This window comes from Erinaceus europaeus, chromosome 9, assembly GCF_950295315.1.
Source record: "Erinaceus europaeus chromosome 9, mEriEur2.1, whole genome shotgun sequence".
Classification (NCBI taxonomy): Eukaryota; Metazoa; Chordata; class Mammalia; order Eulipotyphla; family Erinaceidae; genus Erinaceus; species Erinaceus europaeus.
The window spans coordinates 82,975,545-83,000,800 of NC_080170.1; the positions used below are offsets into that span (position 1 = coordinate 82,975,545).

Genomic DNA, 25,256 nt, shown 5'->3' on the forward strand with positions numbered 1-25,256 from the left:
TTATCTGAGTAGATGGATGTTTGTTGAAATTGACTGAATATGTTTTGTGAATCACTGAAAGAAAAATTAAACATGCTTTTTATATTACAGATTTTTTATATAACTATTAGAAGTGAGATTCAGCTATAGGAAAGCAGATTTATGCATGATGATTCAAACAGAAGTTAAATTCTTGGTGAAACAATTACAGTGTCACCTACAAAGCCACCAATCAAACAGTATAAGGAATCCATCCTGAGTTAATATTCAGTTAGCAATTAAATGAAAGGTTCAGTTCACAAAAGTAGCATCAGATGATCATCTCAGTTTTGATTTCTGGGCAGATACTCTCATACCAGACAGACTTTGTTATGGCTTTTTGCTTTTATTTAAATACCAGCTTGACTGGTTACATATTCCAGATGATGATAATCTTAGGTGGTGTTAAAGGTCATGAGGAAGTGACATTCTGTCTCTCCTACAGGTGTGTATGGAGTGACAGACCACATTTGAATTTTACTATAAGTCAATCAGAAGATAGCTATTCCTAGGACTAGCTTTAAGTCATTCCCGTTAGTAACAGAACATTAAAGGGAAGGGGGAAGGATAAAACAAAAGTAGGGATATACTGAAGAAATTAGGAAAAAAAGAAGAGATAACAATAATCTTTCATGAAGACAAGAAATATTGCAAGTGATATGCCATAATTTTTTAACTGAAGATTTTAGAAACAGCTTGAATACATTCCCTATTCGTATGCTTTATGAGGAGTTCATATGTTGCTAATATTCTTAATCCTCTTTGAGATTTATAAACTTCCCTTGTGAGCTTGTTTAATGCTTTGAAGGGAAGAGTATTGAAATATGAATACATGGATAAGAATAGCATGAGTACATTTCTATATAGTTAGCTAGAGGTATCTGTAACTGTTACATGGATTTTATAAAGATACCCTATAGATTTTTGTTTAAAATTTAGGGCATATTTAGGTGGAGTCACTGCCAACAACCATTCAAAAATTATTTTTTCAGAGTGGAAAACAGAACATTGTGTTGACACCGATGGTCGTAAGCAATGTTGAGTTGAGATTCATTCTTTGTAGTTTTCATGAGTCTCTTTTTCTTATCATTTGCTGTATCTGAGGAGAGTGAAAAAAGATTTTTTTCCACTTGCAGTTTTGTTCTACTTGGAATTACTATCTTTTGGGGTTAAATTGTGTAGGAATTTAAAGCACAGAAGTTCTTGTACTGACATAATACAAATAACTTAGACTTTGATAAATCAAGAACACGTTATAACCTTGGGAGGAACCATCATTATCATACTAAAGGTTTATTAGTGCAGTGGTTCTATTCCGTGTGATACTGTAATTTGAGATATACACCACATATATTGTTAAACCAATAAAATGTACAAAATAAAAAGAACCATAACATAAGCCACAGACTTTAGTTAATATTAATGTATTAATGTTGACTAATCAAAACAAACACATGTAGTACATTACTGTTAGCAAGATGTTAACAACAGGAAAAAAATCAGGGGCAAGAAGTTAGAGCAAAAGGAAGGACATAAATTGAAACTCATTATCTTCTTTGCTCAATTTTTCTAAACTACATTCAGTTTAATCTAAAACTATATTAAGCAGTAATATCTGTTAACTGTTAAAAAGATACCCCAGTCTGAAACAAGTAAAAATTGAGTATATACCTTCTAAGTTAAGAGAAAAAATAGATAAAAAGAGGTAAAAAGTAGAGGAAATGGAAAAGAACTGGTAAAGCAAATAGCAAATGGTAGGGGAATAGATTTAAACCAAAGTATAACTTTTGTTTTTGTTATTCCAAGAGAGAAAGAGATTAGAACACTTTTCTGTTGCTTCACATGGTGATGTGATCAAACCCAGGGCTTCATGCATTCAAGGCCCGTGTTCTATTACTGAGTCACCCAGCCCCCAAAGATGTCTCTAATTACATCAAACATAAAAGCCTGCTAGATTTGATAATAATGATAACAATTATAACATATGCTTAAAAAGATATAATAAGGGGGCCGGGAGGTAGCGCAGCAAGTCAAGCGCACATGGTGCAAAGCACAAGGACCCGTAAGGATCCCAGTTTGAGCCCCTGGCTCCCCACCTGCATGGGGGTTGCTTCACAGGCAGTGAAGCAGGTCTGCAGGTGTCAATCTTTCTCTCCCTCTCTCTGTCTTTCTGTCCTCTCTCTATTTCTCTCTGTCTTATCCAACAAAAATGACAATAACAATAAAAATAACAACAATAAACAACTAGGGCAACAAAAAGGGAAAAATATAGCCTACAGGAGCAATGGATTTGTAGTGCAAGCAAAGAGCTCCAGCAATAACCCTGGAGGCAATAAATAAATAAAAAGATATAATGAAACTGAAGGATAGTATAATAAATGTAATACAGGTGGAAATACTGCTTAGAGACTGACAAAATAAAGTTGCTATAGTCACAGCAATATTAAACAGAGTAGTTAGAGTTTATTATAGCGGTTAATGACAAAATGTCATTTTCTAGGGGCTTTGAGATAGTTCACCTGGTAGAGTGCACACTTTACCATGCTCAAGGCCTAGGTTTGAATCCTTGCCATCATATGGAAGCGCCACGCAAAGGAGTAGCTTCACAAGTTGGGGAGCGGTGGTGTGTTGTCTTCTTTTTTCCCTGTCTCTCTCTCTTCCTCTCTGTCTCACTTTCCATCTAGTGAAAAAGTCTACTAAGAGTTGTAGAATTTTATAGTCCATTTTCTAAGACAATATAAAAATTCTAAATCCATGTAAACTTGGCTATATAGTCTTTCTCTATACATGTACATTACATATACACAACATAGATTGACAGAATTATAAGATAGATAAGTTCACAATTATATTGAAAGACTTGAACTTTATGTTACACAAACTTGAAATAATGGATATATTTAGAATACTTAGAGTAATTACAGAATAGATTTTTTTCAGGCCCCACTAGGTTCCTCACAACTAACCATATGCTGTGTGTCATAAAACAAGTCAACAAATACCAAAAAATTGAAACCTTGTTTTACCAATTTAGAAACCATTACCCAGAAAGAAAAAAAAGAAATCATTACCCAAAAGTCAATTTGAAAATCCAATATAATTAGTAGAATAATGACCAAAACCCTTAAACTGAAGAACTGCTAAGAAAAGTGATAAACTATTTTGATAAAAACATTAATCCCCCAATAAAGATATTAAAAAATAATTATGAATACTATGCAGCATCTGTAATTCTCCTTTTAGAAAGAGGAGAAGGAGGAGGGAAGGAGAGGGAAGGGAAGGAGGAGAGAGAGAGGGAGGGAAAGGAGGAGGGAAAATGGGAGGAGGAAGGAGAGGGGAGGGGAGGAGGAGGAAGAAGGGAAGGGGAAGGAGGAGGAACAGAAGAAACTGAACTGAAACAAAAAACTCCACAAGTACCTCAAGATTCTGAAACTATGGAGTAGCCAAGTTTTGAAGGGGAATGTAAACATGGAATAAATACCCAGCATGGAAAGATTTCTTAGCTTTTTATAACTTTGTCTTAATAGCAGCTACAGTTATACCTATACCCATGTCCATACCTGTGAATGCACAGGATTGTCTAAAACTCTGAAGAAAGTCTGCTGCCTTTCACAGTAATACGAATCTGTGGAAGTAGTCTGGTCAAGTATGGTCTGATGCTACATACAGTGTGATCAAAAACCCTGGAAGAGGGAAGGACGTTCTCCAACCCTATATATGAACCTGAGGCAAGGTTTATGCATAGCCTCAGGCTAACCATTGAATTAAACCTCACAACAAAGATTCAAAGTATTGCATCAAAGCTCAAGAATTGATCTGGAGGCTAGGGAGGTGGCTCAGTGATACAGTGTTTGCCTTACATATGTGAGGCTCTGGATTCAATTTCTATTACCATACAAAATGCAGAGTGGTGTTCTCACCGCCAACCCCCACTCCTACCCCTTTCCTACCTTTAAACACAAGTGAAATTGACTTGAGCTGTGGTCCATTCACCACTGAAGGCAAGAGAGAATTTACAGTTTGAATCTCAGCATTAAAACCATCAATGGACATCAGAGGAGTGTAATATAATTCAGTCTATGGAACATAATTTCCAGGATACAATCTAAAATTATCTTACAGAAAATCTAGAAATTCAAGCCATTTTAAATAGACACCTAAAGAGATTTAATAGGGGCAGTTGAGTGCACACATTACCATAGGAATCTGGTTTGAGCTCCTACTTCCCTCCTGCAGGGGGATGCTTCAGGAGCAGTGAAGCAGATCTGCATGTATCTCTCCTCCTTTCTCTCTATGTCCTCCTCCCCTCTAAGGAACAAAGAAATAAAGAGAAGAAGAAAGAAAGGAAGAAAGAGAGAAAGAAAGAAAGAAAGGAAGAAAGGAATTGACCCTGGAAGTGGTGAATTTGCAGTGCTGGCATTGGCTCCAGCAATAACCCTGGTGGGAAAAAAGAGAAAAAAATGACCTCACCCTTATGAGAATGTCGTAAATCAAAAATGACAGCAGCATCAAATACTGGAGAGGTTGTGGGGACAAAGGAATCTTTTTTGCTTTGTGGGAATGTAAATTGGTCCAATCTCTGTGGAGAACTGTTAGTATGCTTCTAATTCTGCTTCTAAAACCCCTTGTTTCATTGGTTTAATCCCCCCTGCTTAACACTGTATTCTATTTACATAACGACTGTTAACTAAGCACCGCCCTGCCTACAGGGCATTGGTTTAATCCCCACTGGTTCATGATGTCTTTTTGCTCTGCCCCCTCTCCTAGTACACCCTGATTTCCACCAGTCTTTTTTTGCTCCACCCTCTCTATGTCACATCCTGTTTCCACCCTACTTGGCGAGTATATATAAGGACAGGATTGTGATTAGAGATAGCTTAGATTGCGCTGCGTTCCACATGAATAAAGAGATCCTGCTTCCCAGCTCAGCCATGAGTCCCTGGTCGTCTGTCTCCCACCTGCGAAGCCAGCCCAGCATAATGGTGCCCGAACAGGGACTGGCATATGGCGCCATGAGTCCCTGGTCATCTGTTTCTCGCCCGTGAAGCTAGCCTGGCAGAGAAGAGTCTGGAGAACCCTCACAAGGCTAGAAATAGACCTTCCATATGACCCAGTAATTTCTCTCTTAGGGATATATCCTAAGGACTGCAACCAAAAAGATATATGTAAAATTATATTCTTAGTAGCAGCACACTTCGTAATAGCTAAAACCTGAAATCAAACCAAGTACCCAACAACAGCTGAATGGCTGAGAAAGCTGTGGTATATACACACAATGGAATACTATGCAGCTATTAAAAACAATGAACCCACCTTCTCTGATCCATCTTGGATGGAGCTAGAAGGAATTATGTTAAGTGAGCTAAGTCAGAAAGACAAAGATGAGTATGGGATGATCCCATTCATAAACAGAAGTTGAGAAAGAAGAACAGAAAGGGAAACACAAAGCAGAATCTAAGATTGGAGTATGGCACCAAAGTAAAAGTCTCTGGATGGAGGGTGAGAGTAGATGCTCAGCTCCACTGGGAGAGGTGGGTGGGGGGAGGGACACAACTCCTTTGGTGGTGGGAATAATATTAATATACACTCCTATTAACTTACAGTCTGATAAATCACTATTTAATTAATATAAGAGGGGAAAATGTAGCAAATGTCTCAAACTTTTTGATGCATAGACCATAGCTCTGAGTATATGTTTCTTCAATCTAAGCACTTAAAACTTCAAATTGGTAATGAGATTGAATTTTAACAGTGGGCTCAAATTGCTAATACATTTCTAATAATGACATGTTCTTTGAAATATTAAATCTTCTAAAAGCTTAGACTAGGGAGAACATGTTTATGTTAACTGGTTGTGTTCCTTTATAAGATACAGCTATATGTAAATAGCATTAAAGGACATAAATTATGGTGAAGTCTTGTATGATACAGCAAATGCTAACAAAGAGTGCACAATAGTTTACAGTGAGGCAATAAATGAAGCAAGTAGAAAGACCTAAAAAGACCTTAAAGTACCTAACGAAATAGTTTCTACTTAGACCTAGATGCCCTCCTTACCTACCTCCTATTACACATTTCTTAATCACTCCAAAGCTAACTCTGTCAGACAAAGTAAGGACTACAAAAGCTGAATAGGGGCAAGAGGCTGGCAGGCATATATATATATATATATATATATATATATATATATATATATATATTTTTTTTTTAAAATTTTATTTATTTATTTATTCCTTTTGTTGCCCTTGTTGTTTTGTTGTTGTAGTTATTATTGATGTCATTGTTGTTGGATAGGACAGAGAGAAATGGAGAGAGGAGGGGAAGACAGAGAGGGGGAGAGAAAGACAGACACCTGCAGACCTGCTTCACCGCCTATGAAGTGACTCCCCGCAGGTAGGGAGCCGGGGGCTCGAACCGGGATCCTTCCGCTGGTCCTTGTGCTTAGCGCCACCTGTGCTTAACCCGCTGCGCTACCGCCCGACTCCCGAGGCTGGCATATTTTAATGATGACTCTTTAGGCTCTATCAGGCTACCCCATCACCTGCGGCCCTACTCAGGGAGTCCTGGGATTCCCACACAGACATGATGGGTCTAGATCTCCAATAGATCCCTCTCTCCATTATCACTGGTTATCAGCATCAGGAACAACATAATGTACCCCTTTGGGGGTCCCCATAGGACCTTGCCTGCCCTCAATGTGGATCAAAAATGGTAGGGATTGTCCCATTCTCTGAAGGGAGGTTGGACAACATACTCTGCCTACCATCCAAGGAAGATGGGCCCTGAAATTAGTGCAGCCTGGAATGTTCTTAGCTGTGACCACAGAATGCGAGCTCAGACCTACAGGGATGCAGAGATTACACAAGCTCCTGTGCTTAATATGGGCCCCAGATCAAATCAATGGGGTTTACAGTTTACAATATTTATATACTTTTCCCATATTTGGGAGCTACTTTCTTTCCTGATCCAGTTTTTTTTTTTTTTTTTTTTAGCGCTTTTTGTAACTATGACATCATCTCCTCAGACAATACTTCTTGGGTCCACCTACATGTTAGCTGTCCGACTCAGGCAAAAACTAGTAAAGTCATGGGCCCTTTGCTGTGTACCTAAAATAGACCTACTAGCTTTTTCCAAAATGTGGGTCTGATGTGTGCTTGAGCATGGATGGCTGACCCCTCAGGAAGCTTGGCAAGTAGCCTTGTGGTGCAGCGAGATGTGGCAAGAATACAGGGGGAATTCCTATCAGCCTTGCACATCTTCCCCCCCCCCCTTTCTGGTGGGCTTCGCCTTCCTTATATTTCTATTTCCTTGTTCCTGCATCACCATCCATACCCTCTCATTGTCTTGCTCTCTTTTCCCTTATAAGGAGATATTGACCTCATTGGCCAGCTGGCTACTTCCCCTGCACAGCTAACCCTTAACAAACCTGTAACTGTGTCAATAAAGTTGTTCCATTCCCAGCAACGGGACCCTAAGGAAATCTGTGTATTGTCTGCTGCCACGGTATGCTGGAAGATCTCTTTAGCGAACTCGCTCCTGCCTTGTTCCCCCTGAGGAACCATGACACCAAAATGGAGACCCCAATCATCATCTGCAATATTATTGACTTAGGTTCATGATTAGTCAACAATTTGTTCTGCTCTATATCTTTTTTTTAATTTTTAAAATTTATTTCTTTATTGGGGAATTAATGTTTTACATTCAACAGTAAATTCAATAGTTTGTACATGCATAACATCTGCTTTATATGTTGAGAGCTTGTTTGGAGGTTCTAGCAGGGGAGTGCAGCTACTCGTAGACCCTCAACCGAAGACTGGTCTGTCTCTATTTGGGAAAGGCCATCCTCTTTTACCGAGCACACAGCTTTGGGAGGGATGTACATGGAGGGCTGAGGGAGGAAGGGGACACCTGCCTAGCCAGCCAGATCAGCTGAATCAACCCTGGTGATCAATGGGTGACAGATGTCGCAGCCAGATCACCCTCACATCCTGTTCTGCTTTATATCTTAACTCTTTTTCAGCCATCAGGTTCCAGATGCTACCATGATGCCAACCTGACTTCCCTGGGCAGATGACCACCATATGTCCTGGAGCCCTTCTTCCCCAGAGCCCTGCCTGACTAGGGAAAGAGAGAGACAAGCTGGGAATATGAATTAACCTGCCAGTGCCCATGTTCAGTGGAGAAGCAATTACAGAAGCCAGACCTTTCACCTTCTACATCCCATAATGACCCTGGATCCATACTCCCAGAGAGATAAAGAATAGGGAAGCTATAAAGGGAGGGCATTGGATGTGGGGTTCTGGTGTGGTATAGGTTTCAGATTGTTCTCCTGGTAAATTAGGAAAAATAATGAAAAGTAACCTGAAAACTCAATAAAATACAACCAGGATTTCTTCAGAAATTCACTAAGCCACAGGTGAGTACAGATACGTGTGGTCAGTGGGTGGGAAAGGGATATGGAAGAGATTTTTGGAACTCAAGAAGTCATACTTGGTTACAACTGGCTCCCAGCTGGAAGTGAAGCAGCTGAATACTTTAGGGGTGTGAGAAAAATTAGGATAGCATTCTGGTTCCTCATTGGAGATCATCTCTCTAAGACCACTGGCTACTAATCTTCTCCAAAGGAGAGATCCAAAGGGCCAACAGACATATGAAAAAAATTCTCAAAGTCATTGATCATTAAGGATATGTGAATAAAAATAACTATGAGGTACCACCTTATGTTTGTGAGAATGTCACATATTAGAAAAGACCGAAACATCAACTGTTGGAGAGCCTATAGGGGGAAAGAGACTCTCCTACATTGCTGGTAAGAATGCATATTGCTTTCCCACCTACACCTCAAGGACATCTTTGATGAATCAAACCCAATTGCAAGGAAGACTAAAGCAGAAACAAACCAATGGGATTACATCAAATTGAAAAGCTTCTGCACAGCCAAAGAAACTACTAAACAAAGAGACCCCTCACAGAATGGGAGAAGATCTTCACATGCCATACATCAGACAAGAAACTAATCACCAAAATATATAAAGAGCTCAGCAAACTTAGCACCAAAAAAGCAAATGACCCCATCCAAAAATGGGCAGAGGATATAAACAAAACATTCACCTCAGAGGAGATCCAAAAGGCTAACAAATATATGAAAAACTGCTCTAGGTCACTGATTGTCAGAGAAATGCAAATTAAGACAACACTGAGATACCACCTCACTCCTGTAAGGATGGCATACATCAAAAAGGACAGCAGCAACAAATGCTGGAGAGGATGTGGGGACAGAGGAATCCTTTTACATTGCTGGTGGGAATGTAAATTGGTCCAGCCTCTGTGGAGAATAGTCTGGAAAACTCTCACAAGGCTAGACATGGACCTTCCATATGATCCAGTAATTCCTCTCCTGGGGTTATACCCCAAGGACTCCATAACACCCAACCAAAAAGAGGTGTGTACTCCTATGTTCATAGCAGCACAATTCATAATAGCTAAAACCTGGAAGCAACCCAGGTGTCCAACAACAGATGAGTGGCTGAGAAAGCTGTGCTATATATACACAATGGAATACTATGCAGCTATCAAGAACAATGAACCCACCTTCTCTGACCCATCTTGGACACAGCTAGAAGGAATTATGTTAAGTGAGCTAAGTCATAAAGATAAAGATGAGTATGGGATGATCCCACTCATCAACAGAAGTTGAGAAAGGAGATCTGAAAGGGATACTAAAAGCAGGACCTGATCAAATTGTAAGTAGGGCATCAAAATAAAAACCCTGTGGTGAGGGGTAGACATGCAGCTTCCTGGGACAGTGGGGGGTGGGAGTGGGTGGGAGGGATGGGTCACAGTCTTTTGGTGGTGGGAATGGTGTTTATGTACACTCCTAGCAAAATGTAGACATATAAATCACTAGTTAATTAATACGAGAGGGGGAAAATTAATTGTATGTCTCGAAGTTTTTCAAAATACAAACTGAATCTTTTCAATATATAGGCTGTGTAATTGATATGCAGGCTCTCTCAAAAGCCTAGACCAAGTAGATCAGAAGCAACCAATAGCACAGCTATATACAAAATACTGGGTACTGCACAGCAGACCCTAACAAAAGGACATTTCAAAGTTAACCCAATTAACAAATAATGTGATGATAACAGTAACTATCCATTGTCTTTTTGAACTCTAAGACAGCAGGAACCTCACATCTCCACTATAGAGCTTCTACTTCCCCCAGTCCTGGAACCCTTGGATAGGGCCCACTTTCCCGTATGCCTCTCCCAATCCATATCAAATAATATTGCATCTGCCGATCACAACCTAACCAACGCAACGATTGCCACCTCAACATGCTTCACTTCAGACTGTGTCCAGAGACTTCACGTGTGGAATGACAACCCTTCAGCTTCATTATTTGGGTGAGACCTTTCCTTTCATAGTATACTCTAATTCCATCTCAGGTGGTTCATTTTCTAACAAAGTCCCAAAACGTAGATATACACCAGGTTCTGTGAGAGAGAGCATATGTTCACACGTATCCGTAAACTACTGCAAAATATATACCTGAAAGCAGAAGTACACTAGAGTTTGCAGTGAGTACCCCCCTAACACTTCCTCTCCACTATTCCAACCTTTGGGTCCATGATTGCTCAACAATTTGTTTGGCTTCGTATGTTAACTCTCTTTTCAGTCACCAGGTTCCAGATGTCATGAGGATGCCGGCCAGGCTTCCCTAGACTGAAGACCCCACCAATGTGTCCTGGAGCTCCGCTTCCCCAGAGACCCACCCTACTAGGGAAAGAGAGAGGCAGACTGGGAGTATGGACCGACCAGTCAACGCCCATGTTCAGCGGGGAAGCAATTACAGAAGCCAGACCTTCTACCTTCTGCAACCCACAATGACCCTGGGTCCATGCTCCCAGAGGGATAGAGAATGGGAAAGCTATCAGGGGAGGGGATGGGATATGGAGATTGGGTGGTGGGAATTGTGTAGAATTGTACCCCTCCTACCCTATGGTTTTGTTAATTAATCCTTTCTTAAATAAAAAATAAAAAAATAATGCATATTGCTCCAACTCCTATGGAAAATAGTTTGGAGATACATCAAAACTCTAGAAACAGATTTACCTTATGTCCAGAATCCCTCTCTTAGAGATGGGGAAAAGAAAACCATCTATCTGAAAAGACCTACACACACAAATGTTCATAGTAGCACAATTTGTAATAGCCCACACTTGGAAGCCACCCATATATCCAATGACAGATGAATGGCTAAGGTAGTTGTGTTACATATACATAGTAGAGTACTACACAGTTGTCAAAATAATAGCATGGTCAGAATTCAAAGGAATCACATTGAGTGAGACAAGCCAAAAAGAGAAAGACAACTATTAAATAATCTCATTTATAAGTGAAATTTAAGAAAAAGGAACAGTAAGGGAAAACATGAGATGAAACTTGGACTGGGACTGGCATATTGTACCAATACAAAGGACTCTAGGGAAGGAGGGAAAGGGGCAGGATGAAGGGACATTGGGATCTTGGCATGTCTTCTAGAGGAGAAGCTGTGCCTATGTGTTACAGACTATATGACTATACTGTAAACCACTACCCCCTACTCTCCCCAATAAAATAATTTTTAAAAGGGAGCATTTCCCCTTTTTATATTTTGGAAACATTTCAGAAGAGTTGCTATTAGGCAAGGTCTTCTTTAAAGATATAGTAGAACTTAATTATAAAGCTGTTTGATCCTGAGATTTTGTTTTTTGGGAAAACTTTTGTTTACTATTTTAATTTCATAACTTGCTGATCTGGTCAACTTTTATAGAGAGGAAGAAAAAAAGATACTTGCAACACTGCTTCACCACTTATGAAGCTTTCCCACGGAAGATGGGAACAGGGGCTTGAACTTCTATCCTTTCACACTGTAATGTGTGTGATAACCAGGTGCACCAACACTCAGGCCCTCAAATTTCCTATTTCCTCTTCATTCAGTGTAGGGAGGATGTATGAATTTGTCCATTTCTTCTAGATTCTCCGACTTAGCGATGTAAAGTTGTTCATGGTAACCTTATACTTTGCATAGTTTGTATCAATTAAATTTCTCCTCTTTCATTTCTGATCCTATTTACTAGTTTTTTCTTTTTGTATTAGTGAGTCTCATTAAGGTGTTTGCAAATTTTGTTTACCTTTCTAAATAACCAGTTATTGTTTGTACTGATATATTGTACCATATTTTCCTTTTTATTTCAGTTCTGCTTTTTTATTATTTTCCTCCTGCTGATTTTAGATTTTAGATTTCATTTGTCCTTTTTCTAGCTCCTTGAGTTGTGAAGTTAAGATAGTTTATTCCATTTGTCTTGCCTCCTGACATGAACTTGGATTGCTATGAACTTCTGTCTTTGTTCTACTTTTTAAGTTGTCTCATAGGTTCTGATAACTCATCTCATTTTAATTTATTACAGGAACCTTTCTATTTCCTCTTTTATTCAAGTTATTTAATAATGTGTTGTTTAGTTTCCACATTTGAATTTTTTCCAGATTTGTCTTTTTTGGTTGTTTTCTAATTTTATCTCACTATAATCTATAAAATATGCTAATGATTTCACTCTTCCTGGATTGACAGTTGTTTTAAGATCAATATGTGGTCTACCTATGAGAACGTTTTGTGAGCACTTGAGAAGAATGGCTATTCAAATTTTATTGGAGGTGGGGTGTGCTTGGCAGTGTCCTATAAATGTCAAGTAGCTCCAAACTAGTGAAAATCTTCATTTAAGGCTGTTGTTGCCTTTTTAAAAATTCTCTGGTTAAGATTACCTACTGTTATTGCATTGTTATCACTCTCTCTCTGCATTTCAGTTAAAGGTTATTTTATATATTTTGATGCTCCTTCATTTGGTGCATATATGTTATGAGATATATTAATAAGTTATGTTAACTATTAATACATCTCTTGATGTATTAATCCCTTCATCATTTCTGTCATAACCTTTTTTATTATTTATTTATTTATTTATTTTATTTTTATTTATTCCCTTTTGTTGCCCTTGTTGTTTTATTGTTGTAGTTATTATTATTGTTGTTGTCGTCGCTGTTGGATAGGACAGAGAGAAATGGAGAGAGGAGGGGAAGACAGAGAGGAGGAGAGAAAGACAGACACCTGCAGATCTGCTTCACTGCCTGTGAAGTGACTCCCCTGCAGGTGGGGAGCCGGGGCTCGAACCGGGATCCTTATGCTGGTCCTTGTGCTTTGTGCCACCTGCACTTAACCCGCTGCGCTACAGCCTGACTCCCGTCTTATAACCTTTTTAGCTTGAAATTTATTTACTCTGATATAAGAATGGCTGTTCTTGAAAGGGAAACTCAAAGCAGGATCTGACTGAGTTGGAGTAGGGCACCAAAGTAAAAATCTCTGGGTGGAGGGTGAGGGTGGATGCTTAGCTTCCCTGGGGTGGTGGTGGGAGGATGGGATAGGACATAGTCTTTTGGTGGTGGAAATGGTGTTTATGTACATTCCCATTAACTTGTAATAATATAAATCACTATTTAATTAATATGAGAGGGGAAAATTGATTTAATTTCTCAAACTTTTTAATGCATGGAAAATAGGCTGTCTTTGAAATGATGACTCCCTTAAAAGATTAGACCAAGAGAGCAGAAGCAACTGGTGGCATTACTTTATAAGATACAGATATATATATAAATAACATCTAAGGACAAATCATGGTGAGGTCATGTATGATACAGCAAATACCTACAATGGAAATTTCAAAGTCAACCCAATTTACAAATAATTTGATTAAAGCAATAACTATCCATTGCCTTCTTAAACCTTAAGACAACAGGAAACTTCCCCTTTCAGAAATGCCCATATTTCTCCCAGTCCTGGAACCTCTAGGGTGGGGCTCATTTGCCTGCATGCTTCTCTCAATTCATACCAACTGATGGTGCATCTGCTGATCCCAGCCTAGTCAATGCTATGAATACCACCTTGGCATGCTTCACTTCGGAATGTGTCCAAAGACGTCAGGTGTGGCACATCAACCTTTCAGCATCATTACTTGGGTGAGACCTTTCCTAGCTCATAGGACTCCTTAATTCCATATTGGGTGGTCCACTTCCTAGCAAAGTCTCAAAACCCAGATATAGACCAGGTCCCATGAGATAGGGCATATCATATTATGTACCCATAAATTAGGGCAACATATATACCTGAAATCAAGAGTGTACAATAGTTTGCAGCGATTCAGTAAATGAAGCAAGCAAGTAGAAAGACCTAAAAAGACACCTTAAAGTACCTAATGAAATAGTTTCTACTTAGACCTAGATACCCTCCTCACATTCCTATTACACTTCCCTCAGTCACTCTAAAGCTAACCTCATCAAAATAAGGACTACATCCCTCACAGAATGGGAGAAGATCTTTACATGCCATACATCAGACAAGAGGTTAATAACCAACATATATAAAAAGCCTGCCAAACTCAACAACAAGACAACAAATAACCCCATCCAAAAATGGGGGGAGGACATGGACAGAATATTCACCACAGAAGAGATCCAATAGGCTGAGAAACACATAAAAAATGTTCCAAGTCTCTGACTGTCAGAGAAATGCAAATAAAGACAACAACAAGATACCACTTCACTCCTGTGAGAATGTCATATATCAGAAAAGGTAACAGCAGCAAATGCTGGAGAGGGTGTGGGGTCAAAGGAACCCTCCTGCACTGCTGGTGGGAATGTAAATTGGTCCAACCTCTGTGGAGAACAGTCTGGAGAACTTCCATACCTACCCTATGATCCTGCAATTCCTCTCCTGGGGATATATCCTAAGGAACACAACACATCCATACAAAAAGATCTGTGTACACATATGTTCTTGGCAGCACAATTTGTAATAGCCAAAACCTGGAAGCAACCCAGGTGTCCAACAACAGATGAGTGGCTGAGCAAGTTGTGGTATATATACACAATGGAATACTACTCAGCTGTAAAAAATGGTGACTTTACCGTTTTCAGCCAGTCTTGGATGGACCTTGAAAAAATCATGTTGAGTGAAATAAGTCAGAAACAGAAGGATGAATATGGGATGATCTTACTCTCAGGCAGAAGTTGAAAAACAAGAGCAGAAAAGAAAACACAAGTAGAACCTGAAATGGAATTGACATATTGCACCAAAGTAAAAGACTCTGGGGTGGGTGGGTGGGGAGAATACAAGTCCAGGAAGGATTCAGAGGAACTAGTGGGGGTTGTATCGTTATATGGGAAACTGGGGAATGTTATGCATGTACAAACTATTGTACTTACTGTTGAATGTAAAACATTAATTCCCCAATTAAAAAAAATAAAACAATTAAAAAAAGAAAAGAAAAAAAGAAAAAAAATAAGGACTACAAAAGCTGAATAGGGGCAAGAGACTGGCATACTTTAATGATGACTCTTTAGGCACTATCTGGTTACCTCATCAGCTGCGGCCCTAGTTAGGAAGTCCTGGGATTTCCACACAAACACAATGAGCCTAGATCTCCAGTAGATCCCTCTCTCCGTTATCACCATCAGGATCAACATAATAGACCCCTTTGGGGGCCCCCATAAGACCTTGCCCTCAATGTGGATCAATAATGGTAGAGAATGTTCCATCCTGTGATGGGGGGTTGGTCAACATACCCTATCTACCACCTGAAGAAGATGGGTCCTGAAATTAGTGCAACTCAGAATGTTTCTACTGATGACCACAGAATGCAAGTTCAGACCTACAGGGAAGTAGAGGTTACATAAGCTCCTATGCTGAATATGGGCCCCAGATCAAATGGATGGGGTTTGCGGTCAACAAAATTTATACACTTTTCCAGTATTTGGGAGCTACCCTGATCCAGTTTTCTAGCACTTTTTGCAGCCATGACATCATTTCCCCAGACAGTAACTTGGGTCCACCTACATATCAGATGTCAGGCTTAGGCAAAAACTAATAAAGTCATGGGCCCTTTGGAATATACCTAAAATAGAACTACTAGCTATTTCCAAAACGGAGACCCCAAATCTTCATCTGCAATATTCCAGTCTTTAGGTTCATGATTGGTCAACAATTTTTTTTTTATTTAAGAAAGGAGACATTAACAAAACTGTAGGATAGGAGGGGTACAACTCCACACAATTCCCACCACCAGATCTCCATGTCCCATCCCCTCCCCTGATAACTTTCACATTCTCTATCCCTCTGGGAGTATGGACCCAGGGTCATTGTGGGTTGCAGTAGGTGGAAAGTCTGGCTTCTGTAATTGCTTCCCTGCTGAAGAACAGAAAGGGAAACTAAAAGCAGGATCTGGTCAACAATTTGTATGGCTTTATATGTTAACTCTTTTTCAGCCACCAGGTTCCAGATGCTAGCAAGATGCCAACCAGACTTTCCTGGACAGACAATCCCACCAATGTGTTCTGGAGCTCTGCTTCCCGAGAGCCCCACCAGACTAGGGAAAGAGAGAGGCAGGCTGGGAGTATGGATCGACCTGTCAATGCCCATGTTCAGCAGAGGATCAACTACAGAAGCCAGACCTTCCACCTTCTGCATCCCACAATGACCTTGGGCCCATACTCTCAGAGGGTTAAAGAATAGGAAAGCTATCAGGGGATGAATGGAATACAGAATTCTGGTGGTGGGAAGTGTGTAAAGTTGTACCCTTCTTATCCTATGGTTTTGTCAATATTTCCTTTTTATAAATAAAAAAGAAAGAAATTGAGAGGGAAAGGGTTGATAGAGAGAAGACATAGAGACACCTCCAGCACCTTCACCACTTATAGAACTTCTTCCCAGCTATGAATCTGAACACAGTTACTTATACATGGTGACATGTGCACTCTACCAGGTGTGTCACCATCCAGCTCCAATACAAGATTAAAAATCATTTTTTAAATGAGAGATATGGATGTAGATAGGTATATAGGTAGGTAGGTAGATAGATATAGTGATCCCCTTTATCAGTAAATAAATAAATAAATTTAAATATCATCAGATAAAAAGAGAAAAGTAGACTAGAATGTTCCTAGCTGTCACCATGGACTTTGAGCTCAGACTGACAGGAACTTTGAGGTTACACAGCCTCTTGTGCTATGATTCCATACTGACTTCCTTGGGCAGATGACCTCACCAAATGTGTCCTGGAACCTCACATCTGCAGAACCCTACCCACTATGGAAAAATAGAAACAGGCTGGGGCTATGGATTGACTTGCCAAACACCCAAATCCATTGGACAAGCAATTACAGAAGTGCAAACTCCCACCTTCTGCAGCCTCCAAAAGAATTGTGGTCTATACTCCCAGAGGGAGGAGAAATGTTAAGGGAAGATAACTAGAGAACTTTGACTTCCAATTCCATCAGGACATATAGAGAGAAAAATAAAAAAGGAAGGACATTTGGAATTAGTAACAAGTGTAGGTGTGACTTAGAAAGGAAGAACTAATAGATAGTTATAGAAATAATATTCAACACATATTTGTGACCTTGGGAGAACTACTGCAGTTTCCAGTGGGGGAACAGGACACAGAACTATGGTGGTAGAAACAGTGTATCCCTGTTATCTAATAATTTTGCAAATCAATATTAAATTACTAATAAAAAATTTAAAAAGGTAAAAAAAGAAAAAGAAAGGTAGAGTGGGAAAGATACACAGAACAGTTACCAAAGAGTTCATAATAAAAATAAAAACTATTGTATATATTTTTTAAAAAGACAAATGATAGAAAAAAGAGATACTTGTAAATGGCCAATAAAAACATAAAAATGTATACATACCTTAATAATTGGAAAAAAGCAAACTTAAACTGTAATGACATTATCATTCACTCATTCAAAGGGTGATATTAAGAAGACTGAGAGCTTACAAACAGATGTGGTGAAGATATTACAGGAGAAGGTTAAGGAGATAGCATAACAGTTATGGAAAAAAAGACTTTCATGCCTGAGGTGCTGAGGTCCCAGTTTCAATCTCCAGTACCACCACAAATCAGAGTTATACAGTTCTCTCCCTCCTTCCCTCTCTCTATCTCTGTCTCTTTCCCTGTCTCTTTAAGAAAATAAATTAAAATACTTTTAAAAGAACTTTAAAAAGGGGAGAGCAGAAACATAAAAGAAGACTGATAATAAAGGGGTTGGATGTATGTGACAAGTATGTGAACAACTAAAACTCTAAAATACACTGCTGGTGGGAGTATAAATTGACAAGAGTCTCTTTGGAAAACTGCTTGAGATAATCTTCTAGAATCGAGGGTACTTTATGATCCAACAGCTGCTTCTCTGGGTATATAATTTAGGGAAGTATGTCTATGTGCACCAAGAGACATAAACATGACAATTAATATGGACCATTTTTGTTAGAGCTCCAAGTTGGAAACAACTTGAATGTCCATATTCATCAGAGAACAACAGATTATGGTGCTTTATACAATAAATGCTACACAGAATTGAAAAAGGATGGATTACATACAAAACATACATACAAAATGGATTACTTATACAAAACTGCATAGGTTAATCTCACAGACATAATTTTGAGTAAGGAAACCAGCTACAGTAACCCTCTACCTTTGTGGTTTTCTTTAAAGTTTAAAAGGTTGAGAAATGCAAACAAAAATGTTTCGTAATTCACATTTTGTGGTCAGTTTCTAAAGAAATGTGAGGAAGTTATTATAAAATTTAGGCTAGTTGTCCCTTTGTGGGGACTACTGGCTATGAAGGAAAGATATGTTCATGATAATTCACTCAGTTGTGCATGTTTTGTTTTCTGTAGGTGTATGTGTGTTATCATTTACACTAAACAAAATAAGAAGAGTTGTCTTTTTCTCCTGTTTCATACCTGGCTCAGCATAAATCTAAGAGGGTCCTCTGGCCTTTCATAGACTAAGTTTTCAGTGATCTGCTGAGAGAAAACACAAGGCATGCCGTTATGGTTCTGAGCTAAAGTTAAGTCAGACTGTCTCTGAGATAGCTTTTTTTAAAATTTTTTATTGAGATAGCATTTTACACTAACCTAACACTATAGCATATTAAAGAAATTAGCATAACTATACAATGTGATCAGCTACTTTCTCATTACAGATAAAGTTAAGCAAATTAAGGTGCAATTTAGAGGAACGAGAGTCTAGTAATAATAATGGATACTTTTTGAGTTTCCAGAATCAATAAGGTAGTAAGAATGCTTTAGAGGAAGTTCTTGTTCAGAAAATTGTGATTTGAGAAGTGAGTATATTGAGAAATATATGAATACATTGTTTTGATAGATCAAATAAAAATTCTAAAAACACCATGCAGTGAAGTAGCTCATTTGGGTAGCATGCTTTTTCTCCTTCTTCTTCTTTTTTTTTTTTTTTTTTGGCCTCCAGGGTTATTGCTGGGGCACCGGTCCTTGTTCTCAGCATTATGTGCGTTTAACCTGGTGTGCTACTGTCCCCCAAGCATGCTTCTTTATCATATATGAAACCAAGGTTTGAGCTAGGCTCCCACCGCACTGAAGGAAGCTTCTTGTACTATAGTGCACCTTCTCCACCTCTCGCCCCTTCTTTATTGCTATCTCAAGAAAGTTCTAAAAATGGTGTTTTTATGACTACCAAATAAAAAGCTTCTTTCAGTAAAACTTTTTTTGATATTTAGTTTCCCTTTTGTTGCCCCCCTTTTTATTGTTTTAGTTACTATTGTTGTTATCGTTGTCGTCGTTGTTAGATAGGACAGAGAGAAATGGAGAGAGGAGGGGAACACAGAGAGGGGGAGAGAGAAAGAGAGACACCTGCAGACCTGCTTCACCGCTTGTGAAGTGACGCCCCTGCAGATGGGAATCCTTATGCTGGTCCTTGTGCTTGGAGCCAAGTGCGCTTAACCCGCTGCGCTACCACCAGACACCCTCTTTCAGTAAAACTTGAACTGTTTTGGTGTATTGAACCAAAGCAAAGGATTCTGGGGAAGGAGGGTAAGGTGAGGACGAGGCAGAGGGAAGGCATTGGGGTCCTGGCAAATGATGGTGGCAAAGGACCTAAGTTGGGGGTGAGAGTGTTTTGCAGACACTTATCACGGTGAGGTGAGAAATTCTATCCACATGCCAACAACTGTACTCTAAACCATTAACCTCCCAATAGAAACAATACAAATAAAAATACTAAAAATAAAATAATAAAAAGACTTATATAGACACTTTCTTCTGAGGAATTTGGTTTTAAAAGGTGAAAATGGGGAGTTGGGCATTAGCAGCAGGTTAAATGCACATGGCACCAAGCCCAAGGACCGGCACAAGTATCCCAGTTCAAGCCATAGGCTCCCCACTTGCGGTGGGGGGGGGGTTGTCACTTCACAAGCAGTGAAGCAGGTCTACAGGTGTCTGTCTTTCTCTCCCCCTCTTTGTCTTCCCATCCTCTCTCTATTTCTCTCTGTCCTATTCATTCAACAACAACTGACAACAACAATAATAACAACAAGGGCAATAAAAATAGGAAAAATGGCCTCCAGGAGCAGTGGATTTGTAGTGCAGGCACAAAGCCTCAGCAACAACCCTGGAGGCAAAAAAAAAAAAAAAGTGAAAATGTTTAGTGTTTACTGTAATGAGAAAGTATATATAAAACTTCATAGATTAACTTTGTATGTCTTTCTTGTTAAACAACCTAAGAAATTATAATAAAGTGAGTGATTCTCATTATCAGGGAGTAATAAAAGGGAAAATTTCAGGTTAAAATATTTAGGTCTGTTTAAACTCTCTCACATTGATATGTATTCTTGTATGTATATATAGTTTTTCTATAAAACTAATATTTTTAAATTTTCTTATAACAATATTGCACATACAATCATTATTTTCATAATTATTTACATAATTATTAGAAATATTTCATATTTTATTTTGTTAATTTGTGATTCTGATTAGAGTCAGAAAACATAGTCATCAACATTCATCTGCAAAAAGGCGTCTTAGGGAGGAAAAGTCATGAAACAGGGTTAATAAAATAATTATCACTTACTCTAAGTTCTCATAAGGAAATGGAGATTCACTGAAACTAAGAAATTTTCTCAGTATCATAAAGAAGTGGCAAAATTATGATTGTAGTCATGGGCAATAGACTGTAAAATCTGCTTTCTTTATGCTATACTCTATTAAGTGTAAATTTTTCCAGTTTTTTTTTTGAGTTGGGTCATTCATGCCTCATACTTTTCATATATATATATATATATGTATATATATATATATACACACATATGCATACACATATACATTTATAAAAATAAATGTCAGGTAAGCAAACACAAAGCAGTCCTCTAAACATTTTAGTAAATGTTATGGTTTCTTTCTTGTAGTTCTATATTGACCAAAAGTGTCATATTAAAAATTTCTGGTCAGTCCTAGTGGGGGTTGTATTGCTATGTGGAAAAATGAGAAATGGTATGCATGTACAAACTATTGTATTTGTTGTCAACTGTAAAACATTAATCCCCCAATAAAGAAATAAAAAATAAAAAGGATACAATAATAAACTATTAACCATGAAAAAAAATTCTCTGGTAAGCAAGAAAGCTCACCTGAGAAATTCCTTATTTTACCATGCAGATTTCAGCCCCTAGGGTATTGGAGGAAGATTTGGTGCTGTAGTATCTCACCCTTTCTCTCAGTCTCTGTCTTTCCCTTTCTATTTGAAGAAGTTGGCCCAGAGTAATGAAACCCTAGTAATTATTTTTTTTTAAAAAAAAAGATAGGTGTTTTCATTGTGTTGTATAATTTTAAGAATTAGACTCAAATTTTGACTATTTTCCCCTTTAAAGAATGTGGCTTGTTAGATGTTTACAAGGCTGATCATTTTTTTTTTTGAACGTGCACAGTCCTTTTTTTTTTTTTTCTTTTTCAATTGCCAGAATTTTTTCCCTTCTTTTGTCATGTGGCTCAAACTTAAACACTTGATAAAGTTTTCATATATATATATATATATATGAAATATATATGAAATATATATATATTTCCTCTTTGAAGAACTTATGTCATTCAGTCACTGTTTACCATACAACTTCTCGCTGATATATCTTAATGATACATTACTTTCTGACTTTTTGATGAGATTATATTCCTTTTATGACAAAGCTCCTTTCTTAAATCTCAGGGAAAAATTATTTTCTACATTTCAATTATTGTAAAACTCACAATTAAAAGGATTCAGAGGTTTACCTGGAATACTTGCAAAATATGGTGTTTTTCCATATAGAGCAATGCAACTTGATAAGGATCTTGATGCACTATAGGAGGTAATAGCCTCCTAGAAGAATGACTGTAATTCCGAGGAGTTGGTTTTTGTTGGGATGTTATCTTATCATCCTGAAATAAAAATACCCCAAGAGTCTTTTTTTAGTAACAAAAAAGTTTTAGGTAATGAAAGAGAGACCAGAACATTGCTCAGTCGCATGAGGCTCTTGGGTTTATAAAGCATGTACTCTACTTCTAAGTCACCACGACCCCTAAAAACCACCATCCTCTTTAATAATAAATCAAAAACTCCCAGGAAATTTTGTTATTATTGTTACTGTTACTAGTGGATTTGATGATGAGATCTCAACAGGAGTTGGAGAAAAAGCATGTTAGTATTGAGATATTTGGCTGATCCTCTGGTAATATATTATGTACCCCAAGTCTGGGGAGGTACTTTGGGCATCTTCAGTCTACTTCAAATACATTTTCTTTTACAGAGATCTCCAACTGACTCCAAATTCCTCTGATAAAGCCCAGCAAGGGAAACTGACAACATTATGGTGTCAGCAGCAGAACCAGGACTTGAAACCCAGGTCTCTTGAGTGACTTCAGCAAGCTAGAGAAGGCAATACACCTTTTTATGTCCCACTCTTTCACTGCCCTTCATGAATCCTCTGGGTCAAACATAACACATAGCATGTGGGTTTAAACCTCATCCTTGGCCCAAAGTGTGTGCCCTTACCCCAAATGCCTCACCCCCTTTCCATCATCATAATAAGCCCCTGATTTGTGTCCCAGCTTCCTACGTAGTTACTGAAATGCCCCTTGAACCTACAGAATTGGCTTCATTTCTTCCTTCACTGTGTAAATAATTTGATTTGCTTGGGATGGAGGGGAATAAATTGGGTAAGTTTTGATCATTTGTTTGGAAATTACTAGAGAGTCTGGTCTCAAATGTGTTGAATCCTTCCGTATCAGATACACTTTCAGCATCACTTTCATTGAAGTCAGAAACCTTGTGACCTGGGAGGTTTGTCTTACTAGTTTCAAATGTGCAGGATTCTATAGGCAATGTAGGGGAGTCAAATATTTTGTCTAGCTCTATGTTCTGAAAGCGGTTATTTGATCTGCTTTCGAACCAGTCAGATGTTCCAGCGTCAAACTGGTATTGTAAATTTTCCCAGGCTTCCTTTTGGTAGTCCTTTGCTGCAGATGCATCATAGTTAAGCTTGTCCATTGTCATGAAATCCGCACTGCTAAAAGGCTGGTCAGCACTCTGGAATGCAGACAGCTCAGGCATTTGGGAGTTAGTCTTTCCAGAAAGTCCTTGGTTGATTTGGTCATAAAATTTCTGGCCAGGAGTTTTTGGTTCCAGTAAGCCTGACAATCCACTGCCCATCTGCTCAGAAGTCTGACCAGCCTGGTGGGTCATTTTGTCCTCCGACTGTTCAGTCTCTCTTTGGTCATTCTGGACAAATGAACTAAGCTCGTTCTGCTCATCTTCTTTCTCTGTTTGTCTGGACAGTTTCTCAGGCTGCTCAGATATTATTTCACCTTGAATAGACGTTTTTCTGTTGGTCTGTTCCATCTCCTCATAACTAACTTCGTCCCTCTGTTGAGTCTGATCAGATTTTCTTTGATTAGCAGCAGCATGACTGTATGCACCCACTTCAGTCTGATCATATGTTCTGCCCCAAGTGTCTTCAGGAACTTTGCGCTCAGTTGGAACATTTATTTTGGGCTTGGCCTGGCTACCAGTGCCATGATCAATCAAATTATCTGCCTCCGTTCCCTCCTGGTCTTGCTCCTCGTCTTCCTGGTTGTATGTGTGATTGTTAGTTGGAAGTTTGTCTGTTCTTTCTGGTCTCCAGGATTTCTTGGGAGTCTTTTCTGGAGGCTCTTCCATTCTCTTCCTGGTCCTTGACTGATCTAGGTTGCCAGGCGCTGTGGGTGGGGCAAGACTGGGTTGTCTAGGTGACATTGACGGAACTAGCACGTGGCGCCTATGAGCTAGCTTTGTTCGATCTGATCTGGGCGCACCTGACTTTTTAGAGCTATGGGCCTGGGGGGACTCTGGCGGCACCCTATTCCCCAAAGCTTTGCCTCTGGCTCTAAGCGCTTATTGGAGAGAGTAGGGTCGTGGGACTCCAGAGTAGACATCTTGTCTGTCCTCAGGAGTATGTGTTTGGGTTTGTTGAGTTGGTGCTTTCAAATAGTTCCTTCTTCTTCCCCTTGCGGAGAGTCACCGAGATATGTGTGTGCATGTGCGTGTGCGTGCGGACTTAGTTGGTTCAGGCACCACTCTCTCCATAACCACCCCCCAGATATTAGCTGCTAAAATGTCTTGCAACCACTTGAGGGCGACACTCTTGAGCAGAGGTGTGCTCCTGTTTCCTACAAATCAAATGCATACTGCCTCCACTACAACTACTGTCTATTAATAATGGTGCTGCACAGTGCTAAACATTCCTACTAGGTGGTGTTCTGCAGTAGACTCCATCAGTACTGTGGTTATTTTTGGTACTGTGATGACCTGGACAAATGTTTTGTTGTTTCACAACCAGAGTATAATCTTGTCTTTACAACCTAGTGCTGGTACTGTTTTCAGTGGTGCCAGAAAGACTGTAGTCTTCTTAAACTTCTAGTCTTGGAGAGATCCTAAGTCATCCAGATCTTTCTTCACAATGAATGTGAACAGAGAGCAGAGCTTTCATGTAAAAGCCCAACCTCCCCCACTCTCCCCCCCCCCTCCACATAGCTGTTTTCCATCCTCTTTGGAAACTAGTACTGGTTGTGGAAATTCAAACTCCATCGTGTTTTGTTTTGCTGAATTAGACATATGACTGGAGGACTAGTAGGAAGAGAGGAGATTTAGTGAAGAAGAGATTACAGCATCCACTGTATTTTGCTTTTATTTTTTATTTTTCCCTTTTGTTGCCCTTGTTTATCGTTATTATTATTGTTGTTGTTGTCATTGCTGTCTTTATTGTTGCATAGGACAGAGAGAAATCCAGAGAGAAAGGAAAGACAGAGAGGGGAA

At 39.0% G+C, this 25,256-nt stretch overlaps 1 protein-coding gene across 1 annotated transcript; it reads right to left on the reverse strand.

Moving 5' to 3' along the window:
- On the reverse strand, positions 1 to 24,197 carry TEX55 (testis expressed 55). Its single transcript, XM_060197112.1, has 4 exons — positions 23,052 to 24,197; positions 22,199 to 22,345; positions 18,860 to 18,922; positions 1 to 1,117 (listed from the first exon to the last, which is right to left on the reverse strand). The coding sequence occupies exons 1-4, from the start codon at positions 24,195 to 24,197 to the stop codon at positions 1,085 to 1,087; spliced, it is 1,389 nt and encodes a 462-aa protein (XP_060053095.1). The 3' UTR covers positions 1 to 1,084.
- Between the last annotated feature and the right edge of the window lie 1,059 nt (positions 24,198 to 25,256).

Bases quoted from the DNA above. Each gene is read 5' to 3' on its own strand.
- TEX55 (XM_060197112.1), bottom strand. From the start codon at position 24,197: ATGTCACCTAGACAACCCAGTCTTGCCCCACCCACAGCGCCTGGCAAC. The intron at 22,346-23,051 runs GTAGGTTCAAGG...TTTTTATTTCAG, and splicing joins GAAGAAATGAAGCCAATTCT to GATGATAAGATAACATCCCA. The intron at 1,118-18,859 runs GTATGAAACAGG...CACTCTCCTCAG, and splicing joins TTAGATTTATGCTGAGCCAG to ATACAGCAAATGATAAGAAA.